The following is a 19,347-nucleotide window of genomic DNA, read 5'->3' as shown; positions in this document are numbered from 1 at the left end:
ATTCAGTGATATGTTAATATGCTCAAGAACTGATATTAACTACCAGCAATTACCATGATGTAGCACAGAAACAATAAAGGAAAGCCAGTGGTAATCTAGGCACTGCAAGTTAAAAGCAATATGAAGGTTATGGTGAAGCAGCTTGCTGGAATGTTTCTAGGGGAGACATTACAACTATATGTAAAAACTATGTAATTATAAGAGGAGTATTGCTCCTTAAACTGGAGAAGGTGAGCAGATTCAGTTAGTGTTTCAAAATCAAAGGGTAGCAGGTTATACTACAGAAACAAGTAGTTTCCAATACTAATGGAAATCTGGGGGAGTAGAGATGAAGGAGAGGGCACAAAAAATTATAGTGACTTGCAAAATAACCAAACCCACAACGGTTAGAGTTTGAAATTTGGAATGACCTCCCAATTAAAATTTGCAGAAACAGCTTTAATGGAAGATAAAGGAAAACCAATGTGCTTATAAAAAAGTCATAGGGATGGGTGATGCGTCAAAGATTGGGACTAAGTGAGTGTTGCTCTTCCCAGGGATTGATGCAGCAGAATGGGCCAAAATTGCTTCTCTTTGTGTTCACTCACTAATAGAAAGATATAGTGGCACCACAGATGGTGCAAATGTGATTTGAAATTACATTAGGAGAATGAAGGATTACATCTACTCAAAGACTGAAAAGATTTGATTCTTGAAAAAAATGAACAGAAGCCGGAGGGATAACCCATTGGATGCCTTTAAAAATATGAAGAATTTCAATAGACGGGACAGGAGAAAGGACTTCCACTCTTAAGTTGGAAGCTGAGACCAAATCTAAGCGATAGAAATAAAGGTTATTAATGAACACAATAGGAAATTCAAGGAAAATTTTCCATTTAAAGGGCAAACTAAGTAAGTACATAAAATAGAAAGAATCAAAGATACTTTCATAAGTAACAATATGTAACTAAATACACATAGAGTGGTTTATTTCTTGCTATGCATTCTTAGTATTTATCCACTTCATAAAGATGAGTTCTTAATGAAGAGAAGCTGCTACCAGGTACAAGCCACCTATAAATCCCAAAGACATGCATACAATTGCTCCTAGCCAATGGAATCGAAATAAATTCAGCAGAGAGTTCTATACAATGTTAACTAAGTGATCCTAACTGCCTTAATGAAATGGATGGAATAAGCAGCAACTTCAGTTACAATAAACGGGCATCAAATTGAAACCATTTGGCAAAATATCAAAGCCATTGTAAAACCACAGTGAATGATAGATTTTCTGTTTCTCTGAGAAAGGAGGAACAGAAAAAAATTCACAAAAAATGGACTGAAATTAAAATACATTAAAAAATGTCAGTTTTGGCTATAAAGTGGGAACATTGATTCTGAAGAATTTGGGATTAAGTACAATTCCTGTAAGGGAATACTGCATTTTTGGAGGATACATCTTTTTCAAGGTAAGTGGAATAGAAGCTTCATCTTTCCCAAGTCAACATAAACTATTCCATAACATTAGTAAAGAAAGAACATTCCTCCAGTTTCCCGGCCAATTTCATATCATGCAATCAATGCTACAAAATATAATATATTCTCACTGGATATCAATTTCATTTTTGATTGTGGATGAGAAATTCCCTTATGAAACAGTGCAATAACTATGCTTCAAAAATAACTAATTGGTTCAAAAACTCCTCAGAATATTCCGAGGATGAAAAGCATTACAGTAAATAGATGTTATTTCTTTCAAGAAAAATTAAAGTAGAATGCTGGTTACATAACTTGGAAATACTAAAACAACAATGCTGTGCCAACCAAACGACAACCAATAAAATGAGTGATTAGTCAGCATATAAATCAGGCAGAAAGGTTAACTCTGATGGCTAGATCATATCTGAAAGGTTAATCTGTCTCTTTCCTTTTAATTCCTAGGCAAGAGATATATATACCTAAAATTTTCTGTAGATTTCTTGTTATTTCTTCTTCTTTCTAAGATAGCGCATGCCATTCACACAGAAGGTCCTCAGAACTGATGACCGATAAAACAAACTTGCTCTTTTGATAACTTTATCTCAGGTCATCATTTCAATCACTAATCCGGAATAAAACAAAACCACTTATTTCAGAATTAATCTCAGTTGGGCTTCCCTAATGTTTTGAGGATAGAGATTACTGCTGCCCAGCACAATAAGTACATCAACATCAGCTCTCCCAGCATTCCATGCAGCGAGACATTCAACCACTGTTCACGAGCCCGACATCAGACTTCTACGATTAAATGATTACCAAAACAATAGAGAAAAGGCTTCAAGAATTTTCTCAAAGCTCCCCTAAAAAAAAATGTAACATCACGCACACCGCACCCCCCCCCCCCCCCCGGACAATCCTTGGACCATGACTGTTCAAACTGAAGCAGCATTCAGGATAATACCAATAATCAAGAGTCTTCATCTGGAGAATGTAGAAGCCCAGTGACGATGGTGAATGGAACCCATATCCACCCATCACACACTGCTCATTCACCTTACCCATTAATCACCAATTATGGATCTCAAATTTACTTTACAATCTGTCACAACCAATGAAGAGGATTGGAAGCAAATCATCTTGAACCCCCCCCCCCACATCTACCCCCAGGTAGGGGGGAATCTGTCTCTACCCAAAATAGAGACAGAAGTCCATTGTAGCATTTCGGTGCACCAGAAGCTCCTAGGTTAAATCCAATTATTCCACTGCATTCATTGATAGGGGTAGATTGAATGGTATAATGTTTTAGGAACGGAAAAGAGAAAAAGATTAAGATCTATCATGTTCTGATAGACAACGCATTTCATTTTTAAGCACTTGTTAACCTTTATTAAAAGCTATTTTGTGCATCTTGCAAGGAAGAAAAAAGTCTGCATCCTTTATTATATGCATTATAAACATCTCATTTCCTTAAAACTAAAGGAGACCAACCACAGACATCCAGCTTCACTCGTCCATCAACCTTTCCCTCATCACTTTCCTGAATCCTCAAGCAATTTATAACTGTATTGTACATTTTTATACAACCGTAAATCTTTCCATGTTCTCTCTTCAGGTCACTCTCCCTAATTTCAAGCTCTCATTCCCTAGGATATTTTCCATTGCTTACTGACATTTTACCATCTATCCTTCTGCTACATAAGACAGTGCAACTTACAAGTCAGCACCTACTTCGAATCCACTAGACGTTCCCTTGTCTTACTACTTTCAAAAGCCATCTTTAAACTGTCTCTCACTGCTTATGATTCCATTATCTACTCTTCATATAGTTCCCTTCTTGAATTACCCCATATCCTTCACAACATTGCAAGCACCTTGTGACAGCAATTGCTGTCACAAAGCACAGTATTTGCATTATTTAGTGCCCAAATTGAATGATTTTACAGAAGTCTTGTTTAGTCATTTACAAATACTTAATTTTTTGCAACTTTGCTTTTTCTGATTTACATTCACATTAAGCTAAAGCATTTATTTTTATTGCAAAAGCACAATTGCACCCAACATCAAATTGCAGTCTGCTTCTGAAGTCATCTACTACATAATGTTATGTGAAATGACATTAAAAATCATTTGGCAAAGAATTCTGCATGATCCCATATCATATTAATTGCTTTATGATGAAAAAGTTAAGATTGTTGGCTAAAAATATTACTCCTTTGTTTCTCCCGGTGAAATATCTGCATCATGCTGATAGCAGAGTACTTGTTCCAAGCTCAGCAGGAAATAAACGTTTTTAGTATTTTATTACATGGGCTTTCAGACATAGATTCAATACCCTCAAGGGTTTGTGAGATCATTATTTAGTTTTATACTTAATTTCATATGACCACTTAATTTGTAGTCAGTATTTAGTTTTCCTGTCAATAACTCGTTATCAGAATTAAGACCATTAGTCTCTATAAACGTATTAATATTCACAAGATGTTCCCATTAGAAAATAACACTGCGAGATTTTAACTCTAATAAGTGGATGTCAAATCTACTTGATTTCACATATTCCAAATCACATCATAAATATTCCCAAAAAGGAAAACACCAACCCAAACAGACAAAATAATTCTCTTCACACCCAGACCAGGATACAAGAGCAATGTGAAATTCTTGAATATTATCAAAATAGTGTAATGAAAGGGATCATGCAGCGCTGACCTTCTGCATTTCTTAACCCCCTAATTATTTTCTAAGACATTCCCTTATGAGTAATTTGGTCTTTGTTAACAAGATCATTCAAGCAATAGCGGGGTTATGTAATAAAGTTTAAATATTTGAAAAACGTTTAATGTTTGTGGTACCTGAGAAGTGACAGTGCTGCAGAGGGCATCTTTCAGAGCAGCAGGATGTCAGTGTGCGCTCTCAAATTCCACATCAGCTGTGCCTTTTTACATAAAAGAGGCTTTTACTGCGGTTGTGTTTCTTGGATCAAAGTGGTGGTGAGGCAGGCAGCTGAGGGTGGTGGTGGTGGTAGGGACTGTGTATCCGGATCCCGCACACCGTCGCCCCAAAGGGGTCGGGGTAGACCGATCACCGTAAAGCACCTGATCCCCTTCAAAGGGGGCGAGATCCCGGCACCGACCCTCCAGTGGAGAGATTAACACGCACCGATCTACGCAGCTATGTATTCCCCCTCTTACCTATAGCGCACAGGTCCCCCTCGGCTCCCGCGATCGCCGCCTTCCCGGCCGCCGGTGGTTCGCTCTCACCTCCGGCCTCCGTCGACGCTCCGTCCGGTTCCATTCAGCCCTGACAAGATTTTATATGTAATTACGGGGAGATCTTGCGCTGGGAGGATTTGTCTTTGAAATGCGCTCCCGGATTCGGCCGCAGCGAGAACAACCGCTTTGTTTCTGCCGAAGGCGCGAGACTGGTCAGCGGCCAGGTTTTCATTCACACGGTGAGTAACGGCCAGCCGGCTCCGCGCACCAGCAACAAAAACATCAACGGAGCCCGCGGCCGCGTCGTCACGGCTCCGTGTACACCAGAAACTGCGCGTCACTGCAGGGCGCGTACATCACAAACGTCATCACGGTCAGGTAGACCCCCTTTTCGAAAAACGTCATCCATTTCACTCCGATTTTATTACGTCAGAGCTCATGGTCTGGGGTTGTGTCAGGAATTAGTTAATCACACTTGTGTGAGTAGCCCATGGAAAATCCAATTGGAATTCTTAAACGTTTTAATTTCATTTTAATACCTTCATTTATTAACCCTGACAACATAGAATCTGGGAGAATCGGGTGTGTTACTTTGCGTAATGATCATCATGGAAGAGCTAGCTGTACTTCCGCAGTTGATGGGAAAAAAACTGGAAGGTGTAGGTGGGGTTGTAGGAGGCCAGATGCTCTGTAATGTATTCTCTCCCAAATTTTACAACTCAAATAACACTTTACATCATAAAAATATTTTAGAGCATTTAAAAATTCCATGCCATCCATCACATGATTAGATAAATATAAACATATTTACTACTTCATTTTTCTAACGTGTGAATAATTTTTTCCAAAATTTCATGGGACATCTGATAATTAAACCAGAAGAGAACTGATGTAATCATAAGCAATGGAACCAATCAGAATTGTCAATCCTGCAACATTTCAAGGTGAGATCTAACACTGTTTATTTATCACCTCTTTTAAGAGCCATGATAAGATCCATGTGCAATTATTTGGGAATTGACACCAAGACTTGGTAGGATACTAAGTAAAGATTGATCAGAAGTTTTTTTTTGAAGGTTAGATGAACAGTAAAACACCAGAGGAAAAGAATAGTTTAGTTAACAGAATCAAAGAAGTTAAAGAGCCATATTTTGATGGTCAGACTTGGGAGTCTGCGAATATAGGCAATAAACAAGGTTGTGAAGGTAACAAGAGCAACTGAAACTTTATTAGTGAGAATGTTAAAATACATATGTTAAACTTGTGTATGCCATTAAACTTGAACATGCAAGTTGTTACACTCTAAATTTAACTCCATTTTAGTTTTTCTCATGATAGCAATTAACTTTTTTTAAAGATTCTTTTTTAATTTTAGACATATGGCTCAGTACCAGACTCTTCTGTCCCAATTACACCCATGTGACCAATTAACCTACTCACCTGTACACTTTTGCATTGTTGGAGGTAACTGGAGCACCCAGAAGAAAGCCATGCTGTCACAGAGAGAACTTACAAACTCCTTACTGGCAGTGGCCGGAATTGAACCCCAGTCACTGGCACTGTAAAACATTGCACTAACCACTAGTCTACTGTGCCACCCAATGGCTTTTTACATGGCAGCCGTTCATTAGACATTTCAAATGAATAATTCAAGTGGTCATTATGTATCTGCAGGCCTTAATAGTACACGTTATCAACTAATATGCATCACAAATTAGCCCAATCCTATCATAATCTGACTCTTATTAGGTTTTACGGACCCAACAACATGAGTTCAGCCTCTGCAGCCTAGTCAAAAGAGGAGAGTGTGCAACTAAATCAGGCATGACGACTGAATGGTTCTGTCATTGTGGAGGGCATGCAGTCAATTCAAAATCTGCCCAGTTTCCCACTGGTATACAGAGACTAGGGAAGGTGCTTGGCTGATTTTCCCTTTCCTAAACTCAGCCCAATGAACAGTGAAAGCTGTTTTAGCTGAGATCAGCTAGAGGAACTCTGCATTTCCTGTAAGGTGAAATGTCATTAACAAGGAATGTGAATTCCTCCAATAATGTTTCCTGACCAAGCATTTTCTGGTTTTTCTTAAACTTTCCACCATCAACAGTGGCTTGCTTTTGTAAAGAGACTGGGAAAGGTCTTTGAGTTTTATAACTAGCTGGCAAATTTTCCATTTTTAAAGAAGCATTCTTAGACTCATATTATCTGGAAGTCTTATCAGTACCAGAGTTAATAATAAGGCTGCAGATTAGTGATTGCACATTATAATTATCATCTCTTTAATTACAGTGTGAAGTCATTCCATGCAAAATCTTGCAGCTTCTCTAATTAGAGAAGATGCAATCCTATGGCGTGATTGTTAAGTCTATTTCTTGTGCCTTGTATATATTGCAATAGTTTATGGCTCTGCTGAATATTTGATACACATTTTATTTGTAAAACTTTTTTCTTCATTGATAAAGGTGAAAAACATATAAATGCCTAAAATCAGAAACAGCAAAACTGAAGATTTGAGTACACTGCAGGTTATTTAGAGTAAATGCGGAGAATAGACAATGGTGGGAAATGAGCATATTCCGAAGAACACCAGCTTTATAAAAAAAACTTGACAGATCTGTGGTGCACTTCTGACACTGTTTAGCTTCTGTGGGTTTTTTTGCCTCCTTTGGTGTTACAATTTTTACTTCATCTCAGGAGACAATGAGTGTTTATTGTGTGCAGTTTCGCCAACACCAGCCAAACCCAAGTGGCTAAACTTCAAGTGTAGTCCAAGAGGATGGGTGACTGCAGTTAATCTGACTTTTGGTTTTCCATTTCTATTAGCACTAGAAAGTGCAGTATTGTCACATGTACCAAGATTCAGTGCAAAACTTTGTTTTGCATGATATTCATGCAAATCATTTCAAGCATAAGTACATCAAGGTAGGGCAAAGGGAAAAACAATAACAAGATGCATGATGCATTGTCATAGTTACAGAGAAAGTGGAATGCAGGTAAACAAATAGATGCAAAGGTCACAGTGAGGTAGATGGAGAGATCAATGATTCATCTTCAGTGTGCAAGAGATCTGTTCAAGAATCTGAGCCTAGCCATTGTCTAGGACAAACACACAGATGTTGTCACTTGAACAATATGTCAGATGGTGACTGGCTCATGTGCAATCCACCTCAAGATCCTGTTCCCTTAAACAAACTCACATCCTGCCTTTCATAATCCATCACCTCTTAACCCTAATTGAACTTACTTTCTCCTTCTGGATTTCCTCAGGCTCTGGAATCCTCCAAAATTCTTCATTCCTCCCCTTTTTAATGCACCATCGAAAGTCATGTCTTTATCTATATAGATAAGGAGTGTCCAAACATCTGTACTTGTGGGATTGTTTTCAGATTAGAGCAGAAGGCCACATGTAAGAGTTCCTGTGAGTGCATAAACCCTTAGCTGGATGTCAAACAACATACAAAGCTCATTTGAAGTCACATGTAAACGCCTACTGTAGTTGTGATCTCCACAAATGTCATGGAGTTGAAATACTGAGACAACCTAATTGAAGAGATGGGGTCTTCTTCAGTGTAAATTACAGGGGCTGAGTTCAGAGTCCAGACTCCTCCAGATGACTGTGGCTTTTACTCTTTGGGAGATTACTGGGTACCCAAATGTGCACCTTCCCTTTCTGCTGATTACCCCAAATGACCCACCCAGTAATTATCTCCTTGAAGTCATCCTTTCTCCAAATCTTCACCTCACTATTCCTGTTTAACTTTCCAACTGCATCCCACCCCTCCAAACATCTTGATTGCCTATCTGATTGCATACCCTCCACACTCAGATCTTAGTCCCTTTCCATTTTCCATCTATTAAGAATTTCTTTCCACCCCACCACTCTCTCTCAGATTGCAATACCTCCTGCAAACAAACTGCAAGTCTCCACTGTCCCAATTGTCTTTTGATCCCAACTTCTCACCTCTCCAAGCTAGTTCTCTTTGACCCCTCCCCATGATCTACTGCCAAACCTCAATAGTTGTTCCAACCGTGGACCCTGTCATTTTCTCTGACACCCTCCATAATCTTCCATTTCTGCAGCCGACCTGTCACAGAGCACTCTGTGAAACTCTGCTTTCCTCTATCTATAATATGCCCCCCAATGACATTGAGTCTAATACATTGTCGAATATCTGAGCCAGTAGATTATTCAGTCATGAATGCCATGGTCAAGATTTTATCTACAGGCCATAAATTTGATGTCCCTGGTTTTTAATCTCAAGCATTCCCTCCTTAATGTTGTCATCTCCCTCTCCTTTTTGTATCGCTCCTTAAAATCTATTTCTAGACATATTCTTGGTCCCCCTTCCTAATATCCCTGTCTCTCGGTTAGAAACAGTGCTTACCTGATTACAGGTCTGTGAAGCACCTTAGGATATTTTGCTGTATTAAGTGTGATAGGAATATGCAAACAATGCAACTTGTCCAAGAAGAGGTGATAAAATTGAAGAGAGGAAGCAAATCGAAAGTGAACATAATAATAATTTATGTCTGATGCCTGGTTATAAACAGAATAATAATACACAATACACACAAAGAATACCTCGAAACCATAAGGCACAGGAACAGAATTAGGCTATTCAGCCCATTTAGCTCTGCAAATATCTGAAAAATCTTTTGGTATCCTCTTTTATATTATTGGCTAGCTTACCTTTATGTTTCATCTTTTCTTATTACTTTTTTTAATTACCTTCTGTTAGTTTTTAAAAGTTTCCCGATCCTCTAACATCCCTTGAATTTTTGCGATATTATCTGCACTCTCTTTTGCTTTTATGCTGTCTTTGACTTCCCTTGGCTGCGATGGTTGCCTCATCCTGTCTCTAGAATGCTTCCTTTTCTTTGGGATCTATCTATCCGGCACCTTCTGAATTGTTCCCAGAAATTCTAGCCATTGCTGTTCTGCCATATTCCCTGCTGGTGTCTCCTTCCAATCAACTTTGGCCAGCTCCTCTCTCACATCTCTGTAATTCCCTTTACTCCACTGTAATACTGATACATATAATTCTATCTTATCCCTTTCAAACTACAGAGTGAATTATATCCTATTATAATCACAGGCTCCTAAGGGTTTCTTTACCTTAAGCTCCCTAATCAAATCTGGTTCAATACACAACATCCAATCCAGAATTATCTTTTCCCTAGTTGACTCAACTGCAAGATGCTCTAAAGAGCCAATTTATAGGCATTCGACACTCCCCTCCCTTGTGATCCGGCACCAAACTAATTTTCCCAATCTACGTACCTGCATGTTGAAACCCCTCTTTTATGTGCCTTTTTTATCTCCCATTGTAATCTGTACCCTACATTCTGGTTACTGTTCGGAGGCCTGTATATAACTCCCATCAAGGTTTTTTTTAACCTTGCAGTTTCTAATTTGACCCATAGGATTCTACATCTTCCAATCCTACGTCACCTCTTTCTGAGGATATGATTCCATTTTTCACCAATGAAGTTAGATTTTTTTTAGGTTATGAGGACACTCAGTCCTCGTTTATTGTCCCACTCCCTCTGCCTATTGCCTGTCCTTTTGATACAATGAGTATCCTTGAATGTTAGGCTCTCAACCATGATCTTTCTGCCACAACTCAGTGAGGCCCACAATGTCGTATCTGGCCATCTCTAACTGCCTACAAGATCGTCTCCCTTATTCCACGTATTGCATGCATTCAAATATAACACCTTCAGACCTGTATTCACATCCCTTTTTGATTTTGCTCCCATGTTACACTTCATCTCATCCCACTGACTGCAATTTTGCCCTATCATCTACCTGTCCTTCTTCACAGTCTCCCCTGTACCTCCTGTATACCAAATGGCCCATGCTTGGCCCTTTCAATCTGATTCCCAAACTCCCAGCCAAATTAGTTTAAGCCCTCTCCAACAGCTCTAGCAAACATGCTCGCAAGAATATTGGTCCCCCTTGGGTTCAGGAGTAACTCTTCCTTTTTGTGTAAGTCATTTGTTCCCCAGAAGAGATCCTAATGAACCAGAAATCTGAAATCCTGCCCCTGGCATAAATTTCTCAGACACACATTCATCTGCCAAATCATCCTATTCTTACTCTCACTGTCACGTGGCACAGGCAGCAATCCAAAGACTACTGGACTGGGGTCCTGCTTTTCAGATTTCTACCTAACTTCCTATATCCTCCCTTTAGGACCTCATCCCTTTTCCTACCTATGTATTGTGACTTCCAGCTGTTCACCATCCTCCTTTAGAATGCTGTGGACCCGATCCGAGACATCCCTCACCATGGAAATTGGGAGGTAGCATACCACCTGGGTGTCTCTTTCACAACCACTAAATCTCCTGTCTGCTCCTCTAGCCATGGAATCCCCTATCACTACTTCAGTCCTTTTCTACCCCCTTCCCCCCTGAGCCACAGAGCCAGAGACCTGACTGCAGTGGCTTCCCTTTAAGACCATAAGACAAAGGAGCAGAAGTAGGCCATTCGGCCCATCGAGTTGCCTATTCTGTATAAGAATTATCTTACAAGGATTGTAGGATGAGCTATGCTACATAATCTATACTAATACCTTAGAAGATTAATATTTAGAAACTAGAATTTACCCCAGTTCCCTGAACTTGTGACTTTACTGCCATCTGAAGATTCACTTATATAGAACCCTCAACATGAGAAAAATCCCAAGATATTCCAGATTTTGAATCCATTTATTTTTCCTTTCCATATCATCTGTCCTGAAGGCATTGGGTTATTAGCTTTCTTATTAAAAAATAAAGAACATGGCTTGGAGTGTCGATCTTGGATGAGTTTGCTATTGAGGGTCATACGGTATTTTGTTAGGTCGTTGAATACTTCATCATCCATAGCTATTGAGACAGATATACTAACATAACTAATAAAGAAATGTAATAAGCACCTTAAAAGGAAAGATACAAAGTAATAGACCAAATAATAAATAACCAGGACTAGAATAGGGAGCTTCAATTGAAAAGCTAGAACCAACTCAAGTATAATGGACTGGCTTGAGTGTGCTATGTTCTCCATGAGCTAAGTTTCGCAGGCAAAGAATGCTTCCTCATACTTCACATAAGGTGACCATTCTTTATATGCCAATATCATCAGGCCCTATAACTATGGGATGAATCAGAGTGGAGCTTCATTGACCCTCACTCACATTCAAATGTCCATTTTCCAGTGGAAGACTTTAGTTGGTGAACTGATCTGGCTGAGCTCTTTCCCACAGAATGTGATGAGGGCAGAGGCGTTCCTTTCAAATGTGCAGCGTTGAGATTAGGTTGTTTGACAGCTCTCATCTGCCAAAGGTTCATGCGTGCTTTCTGTGAAATGTTTATTTCAATATCAAGAACTTAAAATAAAGATATCAATTAAAGCCCACGATTGAAATAGTTCCAAGAGTTGTTCAGGGTAATGATGTAACATTTTGTATTATTTATAATTGGAAACAACAATAAGCAGAATAAGCAGCAGATTGTGATCTCAGTGGGAATGCCATCTTGCTGCATAGAGTATCCTTTATTATTAAGCAATTTATTATGTTTAAATAATATCTCTGTCCATACCCTATGTACTGTTTATTATTTTCAGAATATTGACATTAGAACTATTTTGTTGAAACTCTATCCTCTCAAAATCTATCATTTACACTATTAATGTCACTTAGTTAATTTCATTTAGAACTTTATTGATTTCTCGCAGTATTATCATCCTGCTGGAGTAATAATTTGATAAATACGAAGCACCATCAGATATAAAAACTTTGATTCACTGGAGATTCTTGCTATTCAGCTGCAGAAAGATATTTCCTGTACTCTAAATTCTGTTCTCAGCCAACATTCAAGCATAATATTTTCACTTGAGTTTATTGCATATTTTTTCATTAATTTCAAAATAAGCATTATTCATAAAATAGGAATAAGAAATAAAAATATACAATAAACAGTGCATTGTTTTCTTTGCATTCGTAGTGTTCCCCAGTCTATACATTCTTAATGTAATAAGTTATCTACATTTGTAGTGTGAGCATGTTCTGTGATCTAAGAGGTATTTACTAATGTCTGAACTGGTTTCTAGTGGCAGAAGGACCTTTAGCAGCAGTCTTTGCATTGGCTACATCAAGCTTCAGCACATCCCTCATCACTTAACCCTGCAGTCTGGAATGGAATCACTGGAAAGTGATTAGGAGCAGAAAGCCTGACCAATTACCTAGATAATCATCCCTAGAGAAGGCTGAGTATTATTTGTTGTCATACGAATAAAGTCAATGCTCTTAATGACATACATGTGACTCCTTGACTGACAGGACCTCAATTTTTAAAATTTCCTTCTTGTTTTCAGATCCCTCTCTTTTCCTGCAGGTTATTTGGAAATAAAAGCTGTAAATTTTTATTGGAAGGAGTCAAATGTAGATTTCCAGGAGAAAATCATTATGGATTTGAGCGGGGACAGTTTACCCCTGAGAGCTACAGCAATGGAAGGAATCAAAAATGGAATCTAATGGTCTCCATAATGACAAAAAAAGTCAATTAGTTCCTCACACTTGTATTAGAATTGAAGGTGGAAGATATCAGGAAGAGGGGTTTAGGAAGATGTCTTACCACTGAGAAAAGAAGCCAGAGATTATCATTTTATTCCTGGATGATCCTGGAATAATTTTCAATCTTGGCAAGTAAAATCAGGAGTAGCAGTACTCAATGTAATCCAAGCAATGAAAATGAAAAAAATAAAACTAGTTGTATTTACAGTACATGAAATTACATATTCCAGGACCTATCCTGTGCTAGTTTTTAATCCTGATATCTTTCAATCACTCATCTTTCCAACTTAACTGACACATCACTAACTAGATCATTCGTTCCCCTTTTCTGCAGTCTACCACTTTGATGTTGTTCATCCTGATAAATCAGACCATGCAGACAGTCCTTTGAACATTGCCTCCTGTATCTTTATTCCCTACCTTATATTCGTCTATTTCATGTCTATTAGCAGGGTACTGTGCTAATTCACACCAAATTCCCCAAACAGCCTCTATTCTGACCTCTCTTATGGCAAGAGTTTACCAAGGGGACAAAGGAAAAGATTTAAGGATGAGCTCAAAGTCTCCTTAAAAGCATGCAGTACCTGTACTAACTGTTGGGCCTCTATGGACAATATGGAGAAGAAACATCTGGTATGACATTAAGAACATCAAATCCATGCGTTGTGGACACTCAGAACCCCTGTGTAAACAGCAGAAGGTGCACGCCACCTCACAGACCTATATTTGTAGGTGGGTTTGACAGAGTGCTTGAGAAGCACACAAACAGGAATCTTGTTCTTAGTCATACCCACTTTTACACAGTTTCATTGTGTGATAGAAACAGGACTTGAAGCACAGAAACAGGCATTCACACACACAATGTCTGTAACACCCACTGATCTTCCAGTTTTTTAGATTAAATTGAGTCTTGAAGGCTGCTAATGGAAGCTATGGTAGAAAAGGGTGTCTACTGCTACCAGGACAACAACAGTTCATTTTGCCACCAGTTGTTACATTAAGGCCAAATGCAAAACATCCAAATCCTAAATTAAATCAGTTGCAATCATTAATACCAATTTGTTTTAGAAAGTCAACTAAAAATAATACGATGGCTTGCTTGAGTGACGTAGAGTCAAATAGACCAGAAGATGCCTGATTCATTGGGTTTTAGAGAAGTGAAATCCATGACTGAGTGTTCTGCAATCTTCATTGTCCAATTCACACGTTCAGAATGATCACCTAGTGAGAGAGCAGAATACACAAAAGAACATAATTTTCAATACTAAGATTTTAAGACAGAATTTTCTTTGCAGCCACACTAACATAACCCATGAAAACTACCCCATTATTTATTTATTTTGAACAGTTTATTTGTTTTTTTTTAATTTTGCAGTAACTTTATGTCTTTCCACACCATACAGAGCAAAAGAATCTCTTCCCATCCTGTTACTTGCAAAAATGCCATTCCCTTCTCTCAAATCCTTCATCTCTGCCATATCTGCTGTCAGGATGAGGCTTTTCATTCAGAATGAAGAAGCTGTCCTCCTTCTTCAAAGAAAGGGGCTTCCCTTCCTCCACCATCAACTCTGCTCTCAACCACATCTCTTCCATTTCATGCACGTCTGCACTCACCCATCCTCCTGCCACCCCACCAGGGATAGGGTTCCTCTTGTCTTCATCTACCACTCCATGAGCCTCTGCGTCCAGCTCATAATTCTCTGTAACTTCTGCCATCTCTAATGGGATCCCACCAGCAAGTACATCTGCCCCCTCCCCCACTTTCTACATTCCACAGGGGTTGCTCACTATGCAACTCCCCAGTCCATTCATCCCTCCCCACTGAACTCCCTCCTGGCACTTATCCTTGTAAGTGGAGCAAGTGCTACACCTGCCCCTACACCTCCTCCCTCACTACCATTCAGGTCCCCAAATAGTCCTTCCAGGTGAGGTGATACTTTACCTGTGAGTCTTTTGGGGTCATCTGTTGTATCCAGTGCTCCCAGTGTGGCCTCTTGTATATCAGTGAGACCTAACGTAGATTGGAAGACTGCTTCACCAAGCACCTACACTCCGCCCGCCAGAAAAAGCAGGATTTTCCAATGGCCCAAACACAAGGAAATCTGCAGATGGCTGGAAATTCAAGCAACACACACAAAATACTGGTGGAACACAGCAGACCAGGCAGCATCTATAGGAAGAAGTACAGTTGATGTTTCAGGCCAAGACCCTTCATCAGAAATAATTTTCCAGTGGCCACCCATTTTAATTCCACTCCCCATTCCCATTTTGATATGCCCATCCATGGCCTCCTCTATTGTCACAATGAGGCCATGGAGCAACAGCTTATATTCCGTCTGGATAGCCTCCAACCTGATGGCAGGAACATCAATTTCTCGAACATCTGGTCATGCCCTCCCCTTCTCTATTCCCAATACTCTTTTCCCTCTCTCGCCTTATCTCCTTACCTGCCCATCACCTCTCTCTGGTGCTCCTCCCCCTTTTTCTTTTCTCCATGGACTTCTGTCCTCTCTTATTAGATTCCCTCTTCTCTGGCCCTGTATCTCTTTCACCAATCAACTTCTCAGCTCTTCACTTCACCCCTCCCCCTTCCAATTTCCCCTATCATCTCGTGTTTCTCCCCACCTTTTAACTCTTGTCTCCTCATCTTTTTTTCTCTAGTCCTGATGAAGCGTCTCAGCCCGAAAGATTGACTGTTTACTCTTTTCCATAGGTGCTGCCTGGCCTGCTGAGTTCCTCCAGCTTTTTGTGTGTGTGGCAAATGAACAAATGCTATGTCATATAAGTCAGTGATAATAAACCTGATTCTGATTCTGAGGAATTTGGTGAGAACTGTGAGATTTAGCAGGGAGCCTGTTATGCCTGTGCATTCCCATATCTCCTTTGAAACCAAATATATCCAAGAGAGTAAAAGCCAAGACTTCCCACTGTTTGACCCTAGGTCCAACAAATCTCTGGATCATGCCGTCCTGCAAGTGGGTGAAAATGAGCATTGGCTTAACAGCAGTGTCCAGTATAATGATCAGGATCCCAATAAATGAGATAGATATTTTTGTTAATTGGCATTCTTCCATTGTTGGGGAGTTGAAACTGGACAATTGCTCTCCTTTGTGTCCTTCACCAACCCCACCTTCCTTCAGTTCTCTAGTTGCATCTCTCCATAGGTAATTGGCTGTGTATGTGTGTGTGTGTGTGTGTGTCTGTCTGTCTGTCTGGAATCATAGAGCACAGAAAAATGCCACACTGCCCACTATGTCAGTGCCAACAATAATGGACCTATTCATAACAACCCCATTTTGCAGCATTTGACTCATAGCCTTCTATCCCTTGGCAATTCACGTACACATCTATGTACTTATTAAGTGTTGTGTGAGTGCCCGTTGTGTGGGTTCTTTGTCCATTCAGAAATCAGATGATGGAGGGGTAGAAGCTGTTCCAGAAATTTTGAGTGTGGGTCTTCAGATTTCTGTGTGTACCCATTCCTTGTGGTAGCAATGAGAAGAGAGCATTTGTCCTCAGATCCCTCCTATGCCTCTTACCCCTCACCCTATACCTTTGTAGGCTAGTTTTACTCATCCGCCCCGGGTGATTTTGGTCACTTATACAGTAAGTCAATGCCATGAAAAATGATGTATTCATTTGCTGGCCTTTTAAGAGCCATAAGGAATCACAGCAGGAAGCCTGATCCGAGTGTCACTGATGGGATTGCATCAAGGAGTTTTCAAGGCTCACCATGGAAGAATAATCCCTACAAGCCCATTGGCATAGCTTTGCTGAAGACTGTAACATAGCAACAGGGAATGTCCCATAATTAAATCAGTTTAGTAACCTACTGTCCTAAGGCTGCAGAGACCATTCTCAAAACAATTTAGGAAGAATAGATTTGATTACCTGGAATAACCTTCAAATGAAGCAAATACAAAGGAAGCAATGAAGTTGTGCTTCATAATATTTAATCTTGAAATCAACATTATTAGTGTTAGATTTTCTTATTTCCAGAACTGTTCCTTAATTATGCACTAAAACCCAAATAAATAACTTGTATTGTCTTTATTTTATGAAAATGGGATACAGCTGCTGAGAACTACAATGCAGAAGCTATAAATGTATTCTAACCAATACCATCACTTGGTCCACTTTGACTTTTATTATTTATAAACTTTATCTGGATTCCTGGTTTTCATGCTGGATATAACAACTCAATTACTGCTTAGCATGATTGTTGTCGTGTTAGCTTCCTTTTATTTCTGCATCAGTCAGTCTCATTCAAGGTATATTTTGTCCAGCAAATTCATCTTATAGTTTCTGTCATTCTGTAGCTCAGATGGTGCACTCATATCCATCATAAGGGATGAAGCTTGGATTAATAAGGTGTGAGTCTTTGGCATTTGATAAGTGTCTGCCTGACTGTTTAGATAAGTCTTTCTATGAAATCAAGTCTTTTCGGATAGTATGGGGATGATGACACAATTGTGAACAGAAATGCAAACTCTCTGCATTAACATTATGTTCTTCTTAGATATTCTCTCGCGATTAAGGATGAATTACTTTCACTTCAGGTTTGTGAATTCTAATGTGGTTAATTGATCCAATATGGAAACTGTAGATTCTTCCATAGGTGGGGCAAACAGTGTTGGATGAGGCAAGCAGATGGATATTTTGTGAGATGGTCTTCTCCTGCTGCTACACAGGCTGTGTGCTGATGGATAACCCAGAGATTCTCAGTGCTTCTTCTCAATTTTTAGTGCACATAGGCCAAAGATTCTGAGGAATCATTGAACGTGTTGTATTTTCTCAAGTAGGCTTTGAGAATGCCCACTATACTCTGGATGAATTGAATTCTGTTATCATACACGAGTTTCTCATGAAACCCTTTCTGGAAATAGGATCATATTCTTGTGGTCAGTGTTGTGGCTCTCAAATCCTTTATCATTCTGAGAAATGGGAACTTTGGAGTAATAGCTTACAGCTATGAGATACCATTTCTTGTTGTGCATGAACACATCAGCACCCAGGAGATGCCATGACCTGCGCAATATCTTATGAACCATCTTCTCTTACAATTGACCTAATTTCTTCTTTATCAACTGGTCATCATGTATCTTCTGGAGTAATTCTCCTCCCATATTTTGGATACTTTATTTAGGATCAAGCCAGCTGAAGACCACAATGCAGGGTAACCAATAATGTTTTAATGCTGACTTTACTGGTTTCATCATTTCAACTACCTCTTGATCACTTGCTGGCCAAACATCTGTAACTTTTTGTCCTCAATAGCCTCTTCTCTGGTCTAATGTGTTTTGTGGATGTCACATTAACTAGGTATTCGGTATTCATACCTAAATCTCTCAACTCTAGTCATGGAGTCCTAGAGCACAAACAGATCCTTTGGCCCACAAAATTTGTGCCAATAATCAAGCACTCATTTACACTAATGCTGCAGTAATGGGCTCTATCTCAAATAACAATGATTCAGAGTACTGGAAGAAAATGACAACAACCTTTCCCTCAATGTCAACAAAATAAAAGAGCTGGTCATTGACCTCAGGAGAGGAGTTGGTGCACATGCTCCTGTTTACATCAACGGTTCTGAGGTTGAGAGAGTTGAGAACTTCAAGCGCCTAGGAGTGAACATCACCAATAACCCCTGTAGCCCAACCACATTGATGCCACGGTCATGAATGCTCATCAGAGCCTTTATTTCTTTAGGAGGCTAATGAAATTCGACATGTCCCTTTTGACTCTCACCAATTTTTATCAATGCAACATAGAGAACATCTTATCTGGATGCATCGTGGCTTGGTATGGCAACTGCTCTGCCCATAACAGCAAGAAGCTGCAGAAAGTGGTGGGCACTTCTTAGCACACCACTGAAACTAACCTCCCTTCCATAGACTCTGTGTACACTTCTTGCTGCTCCAGTAGAGCAGCTAGCATAGTCAGGGACCCCATACACTCCAGACATTAGTTCTTCTCTCCCCTTTCATCAGACAGAAGATACAAAGACCTGAAAGTACATACCTCCAGGCTCAAGGTCAGCTTCTATCCCACTTTTATAAGACTATTGTATGGTTCCCTAGTACAATGAGATGGTCTCTTGATCTCACAATTTACCTCATTCTGAT

General features: G+C 39.5%; 1 protein-coding gene across 9 annotated transcripts in view; it reads right to left on the bottom strand.

Moving 5' to 3' along the window:
- LOC140188322 (phosphatidylinositol 4-phosphate 5-kinase type-1 gamma-like) overlaps positions 1–4,980 on the bottom strand; it is a 178,990-nt gene extending 174,010 nt beyond the window's left edge. For all 9 annotated transcript variants that reach the window (XM_072244452.1, XM_072244455.1, XM_072244446.1 and 6 more), the window contains exon 1: positions 4,647–4,980. In XM_072244452.1, coding sequence (XP_072100553.1) covers positions 4,647–4,749 — 103 coding nt within the window. In that variant the 5' untranslated portion in view covers positions 4,750–4,980. The remainder of the gene's footprint in view (positions 1–4,646) is intronic.
- Positions 4,981–19,347: the final 14,367 nt, after the last annotated feature.

The sequence above is a fragment of the Mobula birostris genome, chromosome 26, assembly GCF_030028105.1.
Source record: "Mobula birostris isolate sMobBir1 chromosome 26, sMobBir1.hap1, whole genome shotgun sequence".
Classification (NCBI taxonomy): domain Eukaryota; kingdom Metazoa; phylum Chordata; class Chondrichthyes; order Myliobatiformes; family Myliobatidae; genus Mobula; species Mobula birostris.
This window is presented reverse-complemented; position numbering and strand designations above follow the sequence as displayed.